Source organism: Candoia aspera, chromosome 2 (genome assembly GCF_035149785.1).
Source record: "Candoia aspera isolate rCanAsp1 chromosome 2, rCanAsp1.hap2, whole genome shotgun sequence".
Taxonomy (NCBI): Eukaryota; Metazoa; Chordata; class Lepidosauria; order Squamata; family Boidae; genus Candoia; species Candoia aspera.
In genome coordinates this window covers 248,529,907-248,547,291 of record NC_086154.1, presented here as the reverse complement: position 1 = coordinate 248,547,291, position 17,385 = coordinate 248,529,907, and the positions used below count along the sequence as shown (strand labels likewise).

General features: G+C 39.7%; 1 protein-coding gene across 1 annotated transcript in view; it reads left to right on the top strand.

Annotated features, from left to right (window-relative positions):
- The window catches only part of RAI14 (retinoic acid induced 14), a 91,754-nt gene that overhangs the window by 49,094 nt on the left and 25,275 nt on the right, over positions 1 to 17,385 (top strand). Inside the window, exon 3 of the mRNA XM_063295764.1 lies at positions 8,645 to 8,775. Coding sequence (XP_063151834.1) covers positions 8,645 to 8,775 — 131 coding nt within the window. The remainder of the gene's footprint in view (positions 1 to 8,644; positions 8,776 to 17,385) is intronic.

The window sequence follows — 17,385 nt, the reverse complement described above, 5'->3', positions numbered from 1 at the left end:
GGTTAAGGTGCTGGGCTAGAAACCAGAAGTCTGTGAGTTCTAGTCCTGCCTTACGCATGAAAGCCAGCTGGGTGACCTCGGGCCAGTCACTCTCTCTCAGCCCAACTCAGTGCAATGTAGACTAGCCTCCTCATGGTGCACCCCGGGCATCGTGACTTGTCATGGCTAAATAGTCTACACATCTGGCTGCTGGACCTCACAATGATTTCCCAGCAAGAAAAAGCAGCATGAGCACCAAACTGCTATGCCATATGATTTTTTTAAAAAAATTGTATGCTGCCCAACTTCCAACGACTCTGGGCAGCTCATAACAGTCAAAGCAAAGAATTTGCAACAAAACCAATGAAAATAAAATGGTAATTTTATCATATGTAATATTTTTCCTGTCATGGTCTTGTTTCACCTATGCTTAATCACTTTAATGGGTTTGTAAAATGTTTTAATTCCTGGTTTTGTACGCCGCCCAGAGTCACTTCATGTGCGGCGGGCACCATATGGATATGACAAAATCAAATAAAAAATAAAAGGAAGAAAAAAAGATAAAAGACGGCAAGAATTGACAGACTGGATGGAAACAAAACAAAGGGTCTCTCTCTCCCTCACCAAAGGCCTGAGTGAAGAGCCAGGTCTTCATGGCTCTTTTAAACAACAGCAAAGTGGAGGTTCTTCATTTTGCCTGCATTACATCCTGTGGAGAACCCCTGCAATATCTAGATTCACATCTAATTATTAAAATTACATTTATTTTTTGCCCACCTGCAGTGATTTAATTGGGATTGCTTGCCCCAATTCCTCAATCACTTTAGAGCAGTGTTTCTCAACATTGGCAACTTTAAGATGTATGGACTTAAACTCCCAGAATTTCCCACCCAGTCTTGCTGGCTGGGGAATTCTGAGAGTTGAAGTCCGCACATCTTAGAGTTGCCACAGTTGGGAAATGCTGCTTTAGAGGGTTGTAGGACTGCAGATTTCAGAAGCCCCGCCCCTTGGAGGGGAGTGCATGGTATGAGTGCACCTAAAGCAAGCAGCAATTGGGGGGGGGGGCTGATTCTCCCAGTGCCTCTCTTTTTCCCACTCAAAGGGCAAACTGCTCTCAACAAGAGCCTTGAGTTAAGCAAAGGACCTCAGATTGCCTTCACCTGATTTCAGCCTACGATACAGGATTGTTCCTTTTTACTTTGGTCAGAGTTGTTAATTACAGTTGTCATTATGAAATTTAGGATCATCTTGTTGAAAAACAAAGTCTTCCTGATTCTAACTAGAATGCTATCTCTGTGCAGACTTCCAGTGACCCTGGGCAACTGTCATCTAGATGTTGGATTGCTTGGCATATAATTATTAATCCCGTCGTTTTATTTTTATGTTGACAAACTGAGTTTTAAAATGGAGGATTAGATTTCTAAACCATCAACTAGACGCTAAGAGAGTGTGTTTGTGTGTATTTATATACAAATAATTTTTGGCTTCAGGGCAACTGGAACAGATTAATATTTCCCAGTCTCTGCACACTCCCACTTTGTTGACAACAGTTAATTATTCATAGAATGTCCTGACCTTTTCCATGCTGCTAAGTTAATGTCTATAGCACCTTCTAAAGATACATTTTAAGCTTTTAAAATGAGCTTCCACAAACATAAGCTCTCAACAGCAGCTTGAGGAGAACTTCAAGTACATGCCAAATTGTTTGTTTTGGGATAATTCAACTTCCATAATTCAACTTTGGAGGAAGTTTTATAAACACATTCCTTCTCATTTCAGTCTTTTAGGATATAACAGAATAGAACATTTGCAGTATCCAGCTTAAGATAAACAGTACAGCAGGTGGGAAATCTTGCATGGTTTTGTGTTTAATTCTTTAAGAGATGATAAATAAAATTAACGCCTCATAAAACTAATCTCTGGGCCTTGTATAATTATTACATAGTGTTACAAGCATAACAAAATAGGAATTGCAGTGAATGTACAAGAATAATGGTAAGCAGAGGACTGTATCGCTGTGAAAAATACTGAATCACAGGAGAAATCCCAGTGCAAAACCTTCAGGATTAAAACCATCATTCAAAAAACAAATCTAAAACAAGGAAGAGCAAACTAATTGTTAGCAGGTACCAAGGCAAGTTTTGCGAGCATTTTTAAGTTGGGATAATTGCTGTCTCTTATTGCTACCCTCAGCCTCAGATTGAAGATGGCACTTGAAGGGAGTCCTTAAGCTGTAGATGTGTTTGCATGGTGGAGTTCCTTCAGGCCCCAAGATCCCATACCGTGTTGTATTTTATAGAGGCTGCAGTTGTATGACTTTAGAGTAATTTGAAGGGTCTGGAAATGAACTAGGAGCCCATGCAGATTTTGGCTCCAATTACAACTTTCATGGTGGTATTTTTGCACTAGCTGAAGTTCATCCACTGCCCTCCAAAGCAGTCCCATACACTGTACCATGCATTATTGTAATCTAGGCAGGAAGATAACAATGTGTGGGTTACTGAAGTTAAGCCTCCAGTTAAAGTTATGACTAAAGTACTGGCCAAAGTCAATTAAAAGGGCTCTTTAACACAAAGGCCACATGTGGCCCTAAGGACAGTAATGGATCCCAAGGCACCTAAAGTTTGGATGCATTTTAACTTTCTGTCTTCCAGAAGAAATTCCTGTATGTGGGAGTACCTAATACAGTGCTCTGTCTTGCTTCGATAGTGCTTCAGGGTTTTTGTTTTTGTTTTTGTTTTGGTCCCATCATCCAGTCCATTACTGCAGCCAGGCAATCCATTCTCTTCTTTCTAGCATTCTTGATTTAAGTTCCACTGGCACGTATTGCATTTAAAACACAAGAGTGCAGATTCTTCATACTTAGAAGAACAGACTCTAAAGTGACCCTTAGTTTGTACTCTTGCCTGAGAATATGTGAAGCCACTGTAGAAGAGAATATATGTAGTTCAGGGTTGAACTGTGGAGTCCTTGGTGCTCTCTGAGCTTTGCTGAGTATGGGAATCCCACTCACTAGCACTGATGGTGTTACCTAGTTGGGTAATGAAACATCTGTAAGCAAACAACCAAGCTCAGAGAGCACCAAGGATTCCAGAGAAGGCCCTGGCTGGGTCAGACCATGGTTCCTCAGTCCTCTTTGATGCTCTCCAGACATGTTGGGCTGTAACTCCCAGAATTCTCAGCCTGTGTGCAAGATACCATGTGAGGTAGGCTGATCGGGTCCCATGTTCTTTATAAAAGTGGTTCCCCAACTGGAGATTGTGACACCTTGGAGGGTTGTGAGTAAATTTGAGTGGGGCTTGCAAATTTCCAAGTGACCAAAAGTCTTGAAAGGTGAGTGGATGGGACACAAGGACTGCAGATCTCCCATTCCTCAGCAAGGTAGGCATCCATGTTGCTAATGAGAGAGGGCAGACACAGGCAGGGGCACCTCTTTAGAGCCAGGAACACAGTATTAATTTGGGTAGCCTCTGATATAAATGGTACACTTACTTGGCTACCCATCAGTGTCATGATCATTATTCATGTACCCATTTTACTTATTTATTGATTTCTTCCATTTTTATGGCCACACATGTATCAAGCAACTCTGGGGGCAAATAACAAGCATATCGCACACTAAACGGGCTTGTATAACATCCCAGCCATCTAGTTTGGCTGTAAGAATGATTGATTCAAGTGATGTGTAGCCACTGAAAATTGGTCACTGGAGTATAATATTTCATTAAGATTTGTAAAAAGTTTTATTTTTTATTTCCCCAGTTGTGCCGTTTTTGTTGTTTTTTTTGTTTTATTTTGAAAAGTTGAAGTTATTGTCTGACTAACAGTTCTGTGAGATTTCTTTTTTCTGAATATGGGCTGTCAACTTACCAAGTTGCTTGTTTAGTATTAAATTAACTCTGCCGGCAGATAATTAAATGTTTATGAACTTTTTCTATCACTAAATCGAACATGTCCTGTAAAGTGATAATGTAAAGTGATAATGACATTGTCACTGCTGTTTCAAGTCTGAGTGATTGATTTGGCTATAACACCTCCTTATGTATAGCGGGTTCTTCAACTTGGTATCCTCTAAACCAGGACCTGCAGTCTGCTGGCATTCAGACACCAGTCTCTTAGATGGCAACTATTAATCTCTATTAAAAAAGAATGAAATAAAATAGCCATAATACCATGGGGTAGAGAAATTCCATAAGGTCTTGGTAGATTTATAGGATATCTTGCAAGTTCTGTTGTGTGTGTGAACTGCTGCATTCTTGATATTCTTGAAGGGAATTAACAACGAAGGGAGCAAAGTCCATTGATAAACGCTTATCAAATGATAACTGGACTATGAAATAAAATAGTACAACCTGCCTTTCAGTAAATAGCCCTGGCTTGTGGTATCTGTCTGAAATCTTTACAACCTCCAGTTTTGAAATTCTTGATTTGCTGTCTTGCTGGGACATGGAAAGTGGAACTGCTAGAGTTCAGTTGCTTGACATTTGACTACTCGAATGATTGTCTAGCTAGCAATATTTGACCATGGTTCAAAATGCCATGGAAGTAAAGAGGCTGTCCTGTAAAACATGAGTGGGGCTACCTTTTATTGGCCGAGAGTTACAGTCAACATGTTTTGCAGCACTGGTTGCTGCAGTGGGAAGGGAGGGAAACTTGGTGGTGCTGGGACTGTTTTTTTCCCCTCTGGGATTATGGGAAATGAGTAGCTTTCTTTACGCTTTTTTAAAACAAGTAATGCATCCTTTTAGGGCTTACAATGCCTTTTCATGTGTTTTCTACCTCAAAAAGGTGAAAACTTCCACCATTTTTCAAAAAGAACAGAAGGCGCTCCATACAATCCTCAGGCCACAAGTTGCCACCTTGATATAAGCTGTTCTGTAATTTTAATTTTGAGATATTCTATGGAAGCTCATGCTTAAACATGGAACTCCAGGTGGAGAGGGTCAAGCCAGAAGATACCAGGCAGTGAACCTTTTGTTATGCATTTCCAAGATGGATGCACTGCTATTAGCTGAGTGATTTACAATGACTAAACTTTGGCTTGAATACTGAGAATTCCGCCCTGATATTGCATGTCTCTCTCAAGGACAAGACTTTGTTTCAGAGCTTTCCTTTTCTTTCCTTGAAAAACTGATAAGCTGATAACACCCAGCAGACTGGCACATGAATAAGGTTGCTCCCTGGGCTGGGCAGCAGACCAAATCAACTCCAATTCCCAATTTAGTACATTTAGTACATCCAGCCCAGAGGAGTCAGAAATGGTTAGCTGCCATTTAAAATAAAACTAGATGTTGCTAACAAAAACATACCAGAATTGACCACCTAAACTTATCCAGAATCTTGGAGCTTGAGGATACTTAGAGGATGATTCCTTGAGATTCTGAAGCTGGGCCTGGGCTTGACTCTCCACCAGCCCCTTGAAGACCAAACCTCCACAGAGTTTTTGTGGGGTTTGGGAAGAGCTTCCAAGGGGGGAAATTCAAATTTTATTTATTTAGATGTAAAGGGCATGCAGCTCTGGATGGCTCACACTTTAAAAGAATAAAAGCATTAAAAAAAGCTGAAGAGACCTTGTATGTCCGGACCAAACGTAACTACATAAACAGTAAAACATAATGAACAGGGGCTCTGCAACCACCCTACACCAAGGCATGGGAGAACAGAAGTATGGAAGTCACACAGATACCTAGGGGGATGCTGTTCCAGAAGACCGGTGCCATGACAGAGAAGGCACACTTCCTGTGTTGCAATAAATGGCATTGTTTAATTGACAGAGCCCAAAGTGCACTGTGTCTGTCTGATCTTACCAGCTAGTTAGTATCCAATGATCAATCAGTGTCTTGCATTACCTAAAATGGTATCCATAGTGATCCCATAGTAACTGTTCAGATTAAAGTTGAGTAGTAGGAAAACCAGCCCAGGATGTAGATTCTGGTAGGATTTTGATTTGGGCATCTCTGTATATCCTATATTTGAAGGAGTGGAGTAGCAAAGGGGTAGTTTGGATGCATCACATTGAGCTTTAATGCTGTCCATAGAATACAGGACTGAGAGCAAATGTAAGAACCAGCAAACTCTTCAGAGGTCCTTTTATTTCTTCCTGGCATCAGAGTAGATTAAAAACTTTCTTGGTTTCTAAGTACTTCTGAAGCCTTAAAGTAAGAGACAAATGCTTACTTTGCATCAGACATGAGGATGCTCAAATGCTAGGAAAACAATTCTTTGTATTCTCATTTAAAATTAGAGGCTCTCCCTTACAACTGATGCATGTGATGTTCTGGTCACCAAACTAGCAACTATGTTCCTTGGTTCATTTTTGGAGAGGAGATGTGAACCCCTTATGATAAAGGCAAATAATAGTATTTGTCTCTGCATCTCAGTTTTCATTTATCTGGCAAATTTATGTGCTGCCTAATCCTGATAGTTTAGGTAGTTTAAAAGGAAAGCTCTGTTTAACAGATAAAAACATTTGAAAATAGCAGCATACAAATTCTATAAACGTTAAAAAAACTGGAGCAAAAAGATGTATTTTAAACTGGCTGTAAAAAGAGGGCCAGCTTCAACTCCAAATGGCAAGTTGTTCCAGAATATAGACTGTATTTAAAAAAAAGGCAGAATCAGTTGTTGATGGGGTTGGGGGACTGCAAAAGTGCTCCATTAAAGAGCATAAAATAAACTATATGGAGTTAGGTAGACTTGCAGTGAATAAGTTACCGAATGAAGCCAGCTGAAGAGTCACAGCATATATAGTCAATCATGGGGGTGGTTGGCACCTTGATGAGGTCCTGAGGAATTTTTTTCAGACTGTTTGTTTCTCCATCTTGGATTTTATATTTTATATTTATATTTTTATGATGAACTTGTTTTTATGGTATTTTAATCTCTTGTTATTTTAATTTGGTTGTAAACTGCCCAGAGTCGCTTTGGTGAGATGGGCGGTGAAGAAATGTGATAAATAAATAAATAAATAAATTTCTGCGGGGGTGACTTGCTCCCATGTGTTCCCAGATACCAGCAAAAGGTTCATTAATTGCTCCATGTTGAATTGGGAAATCCAAGAGAGGACTATCCATGTGTATAAGACTAACAGTTGGACGTAACAGCCAGGCTGAACTTCAGCAGCTGGGTCATAGTAGCTTGTTCCAAAAAACTTTCTCATTTTCAAGTTTTGGATTTTGTGTTTAAGCCACAGGCTTGGCTTACAGCTGCAACAGAATCTGTAGTTCATTAGTAGTGATGGAAACTCCCTTCTGGATTAAAGTCAGCCCAAGCTGTCAAACAGCATTGTCTTACTGAATGTTGTGATGGTGGAAATGTTAGTATAAATATTTACAACTTCTCTGCATATGGAAGATTGGCATTGCCTTCTGTTTACAGAAAACCCAACTTATGGCAAGGCACCAAAGGGCACATTTCTTTCTGAAGACTGAGGTTCGATGTGGGTTTCTGTTTGTTTTTGTGAAGTAAAAATGCTTTCAAGCAAAGGCATCTCCACCCTTAATTTTTCCATGTGGACCAACTTGTGAAAGGCCAGAATGCATGGGACGTTTCTTCTCTAACACATCTTGGCAGTCCACTTCCCATGGATTCTGCTGGGCCAAGCAAGATCAAAAATCAGATTTGGTGCAAGATTCAGCTTCCAAAACTGCAGTACCACAACCCACCAAATATAACCAAAGATAGATAGATAGATAGATAGATAGATAGATAGATAGATAGATAGATAGATAGATAGATAGATAATTTTCTTTATTGCATTACAGTTCTGTGTAACCTTAATATAGGGATGTACAACTAATTAGCTGCATACAGTTACAAAACCTTTTTTTTAATGGTCCATGATGATTCCCCAAATTGCTACACTGAAATTCAGTGGCCAACTAACAATAACTGTGATGCGGTTTTCCACAATAACTCCAGCAATTGCTCAAAAAGAAGATGACTGTTATTAAGTTGATGACTAACTACTACTCCTAGCCTGGAAAGATTTGACAAAAAGAAATAGATTTAAAGAAGAATAAAAAGAAATGGATTTGAAGAAAGACAAAAACCAGTGCCTAGGCTGCATACTCAGTCGTCCAGGGCTGTCAGCTCCTGTCGTTTCTTGAGATTTATTCCATCCCCCCAAAAAACCCTACTGATTAAAATAAGTACCTTTATAATAAGATGCCCTGTTCTCATTCACAAACACCCACTGTGCTCTCACACGTGTACATACACACTATGCTTCACAGAGAGAGATCTGATACATAGCTTCAGCAAGCATAAAGTTGTACATGTGTACTCTGTAGTAAGTCCCATTACATTGGTTTTTACTCCCAGGTAAGTACACCTAGGCTATTGCTGTACTAAACCTTGAGCAATTTATTCCTTGTTGCCATATTACTGGAGAATGTCAGACAAGTCTCTCCATGCCTACATAATTATTTGGAGGAAACATCCCTTAACTTTCTTTTTGGTACCCTTTCCTTTTAGGTGAATACTGTAAATAAAAAGATGGAGTAAGCTTCTAATAGGCTTAATATTTATCTATTTATTTATTTTTATTTTATTTTCTATCCCACCTTTATTATTTTTATAAATAATTCAAGGCAGGGGGGAAACCAAGGATACTTTATTCGCCTTCTTAATCCCCTGAAACTATGTTTTTTTTTCCCTTTTGCAGACCAATGAGTGGAATAAGAATGATGACCGACTCCTACAAGCTGTGGAGAATGGAGATTTGGAGAAAGTGGCCTCCCTTTTGGGCAAAAAGGGAGTCAGCGCAACCAAACACGACAGTGAGGGCAAGACTGCGTAAGTTTACTTCACCTTCTCAGTTGAATAACTATACTGGAGTCCAGGGATGGACAATTGGTAGCCCCAGAGTTCCAGACTCTCTTCTGCTGTGCTGCTAAATTCTTGTGACAAAATTGCTGAAAGTTGGCTAGCTTCATTTCCTGTCACTTTGCAGTGGGAAATAGAAGAAGAAATAGTTTTAGAACAATTAAAAACAGCAACTGCAACCCAGAAAGAGATCCCTGCTGGTGGGAAAAAGTGTGGGGAAAAAAGTGAAAATCTTGGCCTGCTGGTTGGAATAAGTGCCAGCCTCTTTGAGCCATGATGCGTCTGCTACAGTCCTTAACTACCCCCTAAGTACTAAGTGCATGAGAGGAGCTGGCCACCTAAAGATGGCCCACTTGTAGTTAAACAGATCATTTAGCTTGAGTTTCTGGTTGCCCAAACTAGACAGGTCATTCTCAGAGTGGATTCTGTAAAAGTTAGTTGGAGCAATAGCTTGCAAAGTAGAAGGGAGTATTGTTGAAAGTACAAATGAGATACATGTTTTCAAATGAGATCAGAGGATCTTCTTCCATTTTACACCCCTTCCCCACATCCAGTATATCTTTCAAGATTACTTTTCCCCTCTGCTCGCCCAATAACAGAAATGGAACCATGTAGTTAGAACAGCGTTTCTCAACCTTAGCAAGATGTGTGGACTTCTAACTCCCAGAATTCCCCAGTCAGCAATTCTGGGACTTGAAGTCCACACATCTTAAAGTTGCCAAGGTTGAGAAACACTGAGTTAGAGAGACTATAATAGAGATTGGGGCTTGGTGGATAGAAATGGGAGTGTTCACCCATTAGTAGTCTCTCTTTATGCATTCAAAGGAGGTCTATGCAGAACTCCTAATTCAAGGGACATAATGTGATACAGAGTGTGCATAGGCGCCAAATAGCACCTGTCATGAACATCTTCAAGAGCTGTGTCTTTTCCTGGACTCCCACAGCTCCCTCTGCAGCTGACACACAAACCTAGGAAAACACGTGTTTGGTTTAAGGTGTTTTCAACAGATAGAACATGTGCCCTCCAAATCATGTTTTGCCCTTCAGACCCGGATCTCTGCACAGCCCTGATGAATAGCGCCCACTCTTTTTGCTCTGAGGCTGATCCACTTTTAGATATGTGTAGGATGTGGAATGTGTCACTCTGTATTGAATAACATTAAAATTATAATTCTGCTTTTAAAAAAATGGGTCAATCTGGATCTTCATCTTCTTTATCTTGATGGCTGTTTGTGTTCCAATTTGAGTTCTGGTAGCTCCTGCAGGGTGTGTTGTGTTTTCCTTTCTTTTTTTTAAAGGCAAAAAATAATATAAATAGTTCAGCATTGAAAGCTGCAGAAAGAATTGATTTCACTGGACACTTCAAAAATAGCTTAGTTTCAAGTCCCTTGATGAAAGAAAAGCCCTTTGAATTGTGCGTGGGTTGGGAAGAGGGAAGCAGCCAAGGCGAGAAGACTCTGGGCAGTTTATGGCAAAGTCTGAAGCTGAAAAATGGAGCTTGCTTGCTTTGTTTACAGAGCCATGTTCTTGGCTAATTCTCACTTGCTCTGGGTTTGCTTTTGCTGCACTGTCCAGTTTCTGTTTGGATGAAGAAATGAAGTCACAACTACGAGTGACCTGAGCTGAAAGCTCTAATGTAGCTTTGAATTTCCCAAATAAGGCTTTCTCCACATCTTCATATGGCATTACAGGACCTAGTTAATCCTTTTTTTTTCCAATGTTTTAGAGGGGAGGAAATGGGAATGGGATTGAGTGTCCAAAACAGCTTCCTTTAAGCTGGTATCCTCCTTGTGTATTGGACTACAGTTGGAGAATGATGGGAGTGATAGTTCAAATATCTGCAGGGCACCTGATTGGTGAAAGATTTTTGAAGAGCAGGGTTGGCCCTGTTGTCAACCATTGGCAGAGCGAAGCAACCATGTCAGACAATAGATCTTGGTTGTCATGAAAAGGCAGCAGATTTATTTAATGCGCAGATATTTTACAGCCAACGATGGGAAGGAATATTTATGTGATTTTGTGGGCCACATACCAAAGTAATGTGCTGTCATTATTCTTGTTTTGGGTGGAAGAGGGCCTCCCATTAACCGTAAACAGCAAAATATCTTAATTTAAGACAGATAAGTACATATAATTTACACTGCCCTGTATGTTACTTCTTTACTATATAATATCTATAGAAACCTCTCTATACAATGATTTATGACTCTCTGATTTCATTTCTGCAATCAGTCTGCTACCTTGTTCTGAGGTGTGTTTAGTGTTGATCTTTGCCATTGACACCTGTGGCTTTATACCAGCCTTCCCCAATTTGAAGTTGTCCAAATGTGTTAGGACTACAGCTTTCAGAAGTTCAAGCCAATGTCCAGCTGACTGAGGAATAAGATGTGTCCTATAGCAAAGCTGGCTGGGGAATTCTGGGAGTTGAAGTCTACACACCTTAAAGTTGTCAAGGTTGAAAAACACTGCCTTATAGAGAGACATGGAGATGGCCTTGAGCTCAGTATTTAGAAGCTGTTACTAAATCACAAAGGGCAATAGCATTCCTTGAGCTGTATTAGGAAGAGACTCAGGCTGGCTGTAAAAATATTTGAAAGTTGAGGAAGGTGAACCTGGATTCTAGGAATTCGTAGAGATTATGGAGGATGGCCTTGACAGAGAGAGGGAAGATCCATTGCCAAGGCAACAAACATAAATGTGGCTTTTTAATCCGTTCAATCATGTCCAATACTCGAAGACTGCTTGGACAAGTCTCTGCAGTTTTCTTGGCAAGGTTTTTCAGAAGTGGTTTGCATTGCCTCCTCCCTAGGGTTGAGAGAGAGTGACTGGCCCAGGTCACCCACCTGGCTTTGTGCTAAGGTGGGACTAGAACTCACGGTCTCCCAGTCTCTAGCCTGACACCTTAACTACTATACCCCCCCAAATAAATTTTTTTTTAAAAAAAAAAATCAAAAATCAAATGTGGCTTAAACTCATACAAAGAGTTTTACAAAAATGTCTCAGACAGGCATCCCCTAATTCTCAAGTAGATAAAAGAGAGAGGAGGGGAAGCACATTCAGACTTGCAAAATTCTGTTACTATTGCCACTCTAATAAAAGTAGCTTTAGACTTTATTGGTGTCTGTTTCTTGATCTGGTCTACTTTGTAGGGCTGACAGAATTAGAGCCCTGCAACTCCTTTGAAAGAAGTGCTTTGCAACATGCAAGATGAAGGTGAAAGGTCCCCTGTGCAAGCACCGAGTCATGTCTGACCCTTTGAGGGGATGCCACTTTTGCAACGTTTTCTTGGCAGACTATAGCGGGGTGGTTTCCATTGCCTTCCCCAATCGTCACCTTCCCCAGCAAGCTGGGTACTCATTTTACCAACCTCGGAAGGATGGGTTGACCTGAGCCAGCTACCCAAGAATCCAGCTTCCGCTGGGATCAAACTCAGGTTGTGGCAATACTGCCACCTACCACTCTGCAAAGCACCAAATCATAACAGTAATTGCATCTTTTGTCAGGCCTACATAGTGCAATGCAAAGCATCTCTTTCTTAGAATTTGCACAGTTCTTCCAGGAATGAGAAATATCTTGTTCCTGTATATTGATGATACTGAAACTGTATTTAACTCAAGGGGCAGCAATGTCCCCATTTCTACCTCACTTAGTGTCCAAGAAACTCCTGCATGTTCTTAATTGGTTTAGAAACTTTTGATCAAAAATGTATTGGAAGTTGGCAGGGTGCAAAGCAGAACACGAGTCTCTGCAACCATCGTTATTTCCAGGAATGTCTGTGAGCTCCACAGATTCTCTTAGAAAATAGTTGGCTGCCTTCCAGGTCAATAGTTAAAAACAGTTCCACCTGTTCAGGTTAAAAGCAAAAGGCAAAAGTAAGTTGTGGTCAAGAACATCCTACTAGAGCAGTGTTTTTCAACCTTGAGAACTTTAAGACATGTGAACTTCTTCTCCAGCCAGCCATGCTATACTAGAGGGAGCTACATAGGAAAGCTGTGCAGCATCCCTACCTATTTGTCAGGATCTGCCAGGATTAGTGCTAATTGTTGCCTCTCTTTTTTGTTTTAAGGCTGTATTTAGGGATCAAGTTTCTGGAGATGTTCCAGATGCTCATTATATTGGTTTTCTTAAAAACAAAAATATTTTCGTACAGTAAAACTGGAGCATGTTCTCAAGTTAGTTGTGTGCTTCATAACTAAAACAGCACATACACCTAAATTCATGTGGCTGCACAGAGCGTAATGTTTTTATCAAAACACTCTCCTCCTCTCCCCCAATAATTTATCTTTAACAAAGTGAATTAATTTGTTAATATATTGACAGAAAATTCATTAATGGAAGTAGACAAATGTGTATTTTTCCTGCCTGCTCTTTCTTCTGGAGGAAGCAACATCGTAATTTCAGAGTAAAGTTCCTTCCTTTCCTTTCAGGTATCTGTTGCAGTTTTTGTTAAGGTCATGACTATAGAACCCATTGTAGCCCTGGAAGGTTTTTCACTTGCACCAATACATACATTCAGTGTTAGTGCCCATACTTGGTGTTACTGTGAAGAACAGTTCACTCTACCACTAGCAGAATGTTTTTGGAAAAATTCACCCATTATAAATTATGGATAAACAACTGGTTTTAATCAAGCCCCATAAAGTAAGTTAACTTGCTTCAGATGAACTTCAGTTCATAATAACCACAGTTTATTTTGTTCAGGCAACATAAAGCACAGACAACTGGTAGTAAAACATTTTGAACTTCTCAGGTGCATTCAAGGAAGGAGGGAGCCTGGGGTTTTCATTAGATATTTCTGTGATAGGCAGTCATGGTTTACTGTGATACCTGCGTGTAGACAATGATGAGTAGTTGAAAATGAAAGATACATTCTGATGTCTTCTGCATAGACATGAGTAAGTAGAAGAAGCTCTTGAGCCCAAGAATTATTCATGTAATACCAAGCTATATTTAAGGTGCAAACTAGCAACAAATTGGTGCTGGACCATGTTGCATCCTTGCTATTTTGGTCTTAATTAGCATTTTTTTAACCAGCTGTTTCTAACTTTGATTCTTTCTTCTATCAGCCTAAACAGAGAAGCTTCCTTGCTCTCATTCCAATTTGCAATGCAAAAGCTTGGGTTTCTGTCAGATGATCATCCACCTAAAAAAATCTGATGTAAATCACTTAGAATCATAGAATTAGAAAGGTCCTTGGAGATCATCTAGTTGAAGCCCCTGCTTGGTGCAGGATCCACTAAAGGACCTTGGACAGATGACATCCAGCCTGTTTGAAGACTCTAGCAAAGGACAACTCACCACTTTATGTGGCTGTCATGTCATACCTTTGATATATCCAAATGGCTTCCAATGAAAAGAGTTGAATACAGCTGGAGTCTGTTTTGCCATGGTTAATTTACTCTTTTATATGTGTGAGACGACTCTGCTTGCCATGATCAAGGTATGGAGGAAGATCCCTTTGTAAACTGGTCCTAAGAGAGATCAGTTTCGTGTTACTGCATCTCCTGGTTGAGTCAGCGTTGGTTTGGAAGCACAAGCAGAAAGTGTTGGCTTTGCTGAAGGTGTGGGACAAGTGGAGACCTTGAGCTTTGAGCCAGAGAGGAAGTGAAAGGGATTGTGTTCTCCCCTTTTCTTCAACTCTCTTGGAAGGCCACAAGCACATAAAACAGACCCGTCTCCATGGCAGCTGATGAAGGGCCTGTGCTTTGATAAATAGTTTGTTGTGGTTTTAGGAGCGATAAGCCATGTAAAGAAATGTTTGTTGGGATCTTGGTTTCTCTAGCTTTATCACTGCTGCTGGAGAGGCGCTGACATCATTGCATCTTTATTTCTGCAATTTCATTTGTCTGTGGCGAGATTGGTCCATCAGGAAGCTGTAGATCATTAAGTTGTTGGCAAATTAATCCTGATTTCTTGAAAGGGTCTGAAGCAATGCATCAGGAAAAGTCAAGGGAGAGGGGAAAATAGTACTGTTTTCACTCAGAACAAGCCTCTAGTCAGTCTGCCAGAGTGTACAGTAACCTTCATATGATGCTATTGCAAATAAATATCTCTTAATCAGTACTTAATGTAAAGCAAGTGGTATGCTTGTAGCTTGGAAAAGCCTTTTGGGATCCTTGTAGCAACTGCCGCCTGTTTCTGTCTGCATATGGAGTTCTGACCACAAAGTTTACCCTTCAGAATATATGAAGAGGAGCTGAGCTGGTGACTTTGGATCACCTTCTCTGCTGTTGACAGAGACAAGCGTCATCCATGAGCTAAAAAAGACAAAGATCCTAAACTCTCATGGAGTTTTGGCAATCTCATCCTGAGATCTTATGTAAAAAGACCAAAACTCTTATTTGGGGATAAGATTTGGTGATGATGTGAGATTTTATTTTAATATTTTATTAGCGGGTTGCACACCCCAGCATCTGCAACAAGCCATTTTGTGACCTCATCTCTGGCAGCTCTGACCAGTAATTCAACTCCATTGATAGATCTGGTCTAGGAGGCATGTGTTAAATTCAGTCCACCAACTCCATGACAGAAGAAAAGATTTCATTATCCATTGTATTGCCCTCCAAATAATTTTACATTATGAACAGATAAAGCCCCCTTTTCTTGGTCTTTAAATTCCAGCAAGGGAAGCTTGTGTATTTTATGCACATTTCACCAGCAGCTTTTTTTGTTTGTCTCTAAAATGAAAAATCAAATCATTACAGTGAAATGTGTTACACTTGGCACGGTTTCTTTCACAAACAGAGAAGCTGGCATGAAGATTAAATCTGTCACTGCTTTAGCCAAACTGTTGCTATGCAAGTATTTTAATTAAGGCAGATACTGCTGAAATATAAACTCCCCTGAAGTGCAGTTTGCACGTTCCTACTACAAGATATCTCTATCTTGCAAACGTCTTTTGAGTTTAATATATTTCATTTTGTTTGGAAATTTATATTGTCTTCTCTCTCAGCAAAGTTAGAAGTTGGGCCATTGATGAGGACGTGGTCTTTTCCCTGCCCATAGTTTAGGGAACATTTCATGGGACAGACTTTTATAAAGTTCACCCTGTTGGTGCCTTGGTAAACAACATTTTGTTCTTGGTCATTATTTCTCATATAAAAAGCATTCTTTCAGTGAGTTCTAATATATTTCATAAATTTCTTCGCTTGCGTATAGACCTGTTTAGAGCACAAAGTTGTTTATTACTTGTGTGAATTTTATTCATGTTTGAAAACACACCACTAGAAAAGCAAGGTTCTCACAAGACCAGGCTTGCCATGATGTGCACTGGGAACCAAAGCATATGTTATACATGAAGAAGTATCACCATAAATTGCTTTCCTATAACAAACCCCCCTTCCATTTTGCATGGAATAACTAGTGCCAGAACTGCTGCCATTTCATAACTTTCTCCCGGGGTGGAGAAATATGCATGATGAAGACAACACTCCACAAATTTGAAGAAATGGACTGTAGTTCATAAAAGTTTGTGCAGCATACGAGTTAGCTTTTACAACACTGAAAAGTTCTATTCTTTCTACCACAAACCAACACAACCTAACACAATTCTGGAAACAGAATACAGGTAGTCCTTGTTTAGCGACCACAATTGGGACCAGCAACTTGGTTGTTAAGCAAAGTGGTCGCTAAGGGAAACTGCAACTGTGTTTATGATCTTACTTCAGCTTTCCTTTGGTTTACAGACCTGCAAAAGTCATAAATGCGAGCACTGGTTGCAAAGTTACTTTTTCGTCACTGTTGTAATTGTGAATGGTTACTAAATGAGGCAGTCACTAAATGAGGACTACCTGTACAAGCCTATATTTCTACATAAACCAGATTTTAGATTGCCATTTTATTGGGGTTAAATGTTTTAATTTTTATTTAGTTATGTACATAAACCATTTTGGGAGAGCTTCAGCATACAGTATAAGATAGCTTAGAAATCATAATGATATCTGTTTGGAGAAAGGAATAGGTGTGACAACAGGATATCATTTGGAATGGTAGGTTTTATTGTGAGTAAGCATGTGGCACCATACAATTTCAGCATCCTGGCTATCCCTGTATAGATTTATATCAAAATTCTGCAGAGAATTGTGTATTTCTTTAGGAAGGAGAGGTAAGTATGCCTTTTCCATAAGATTCCAGAGTTCCTATAATCAATGGATCTTTTCAGTCTTTTCAGTTGTGAGTTTTTGTAATGTTGAGATGTCAAATATTAGTAGCTTTATTTAATGTGCAGTTATAACTAAGCTCAGAACAGAAGTTTCACAATCATTAACATCTTGTGTTTTTTTTTAAAGTTTTAATATTAAATTCTTCTGAAGGCCTTCCCCTCCCTTAGACATTTGTAGGAATATAATCTTTTTTCTCCCTGTTTGAAATGTTTGAATGTGGAGGTCTTTAACTCTCCCTAGAATGAATTTCCCTCCTTGTCTATAAACATGGTCTTAACAGATCATCTGACTTAAGTTCTTGATCTTTGTTATAGTGAAAATTACTAGCTGACTGATTTATTTATTTTTACTGATTTTACTGATGAAACCTTTAGCTGCTCGCCATTATTCCCAAGAGCTTTCAAGAGTACGCATTATG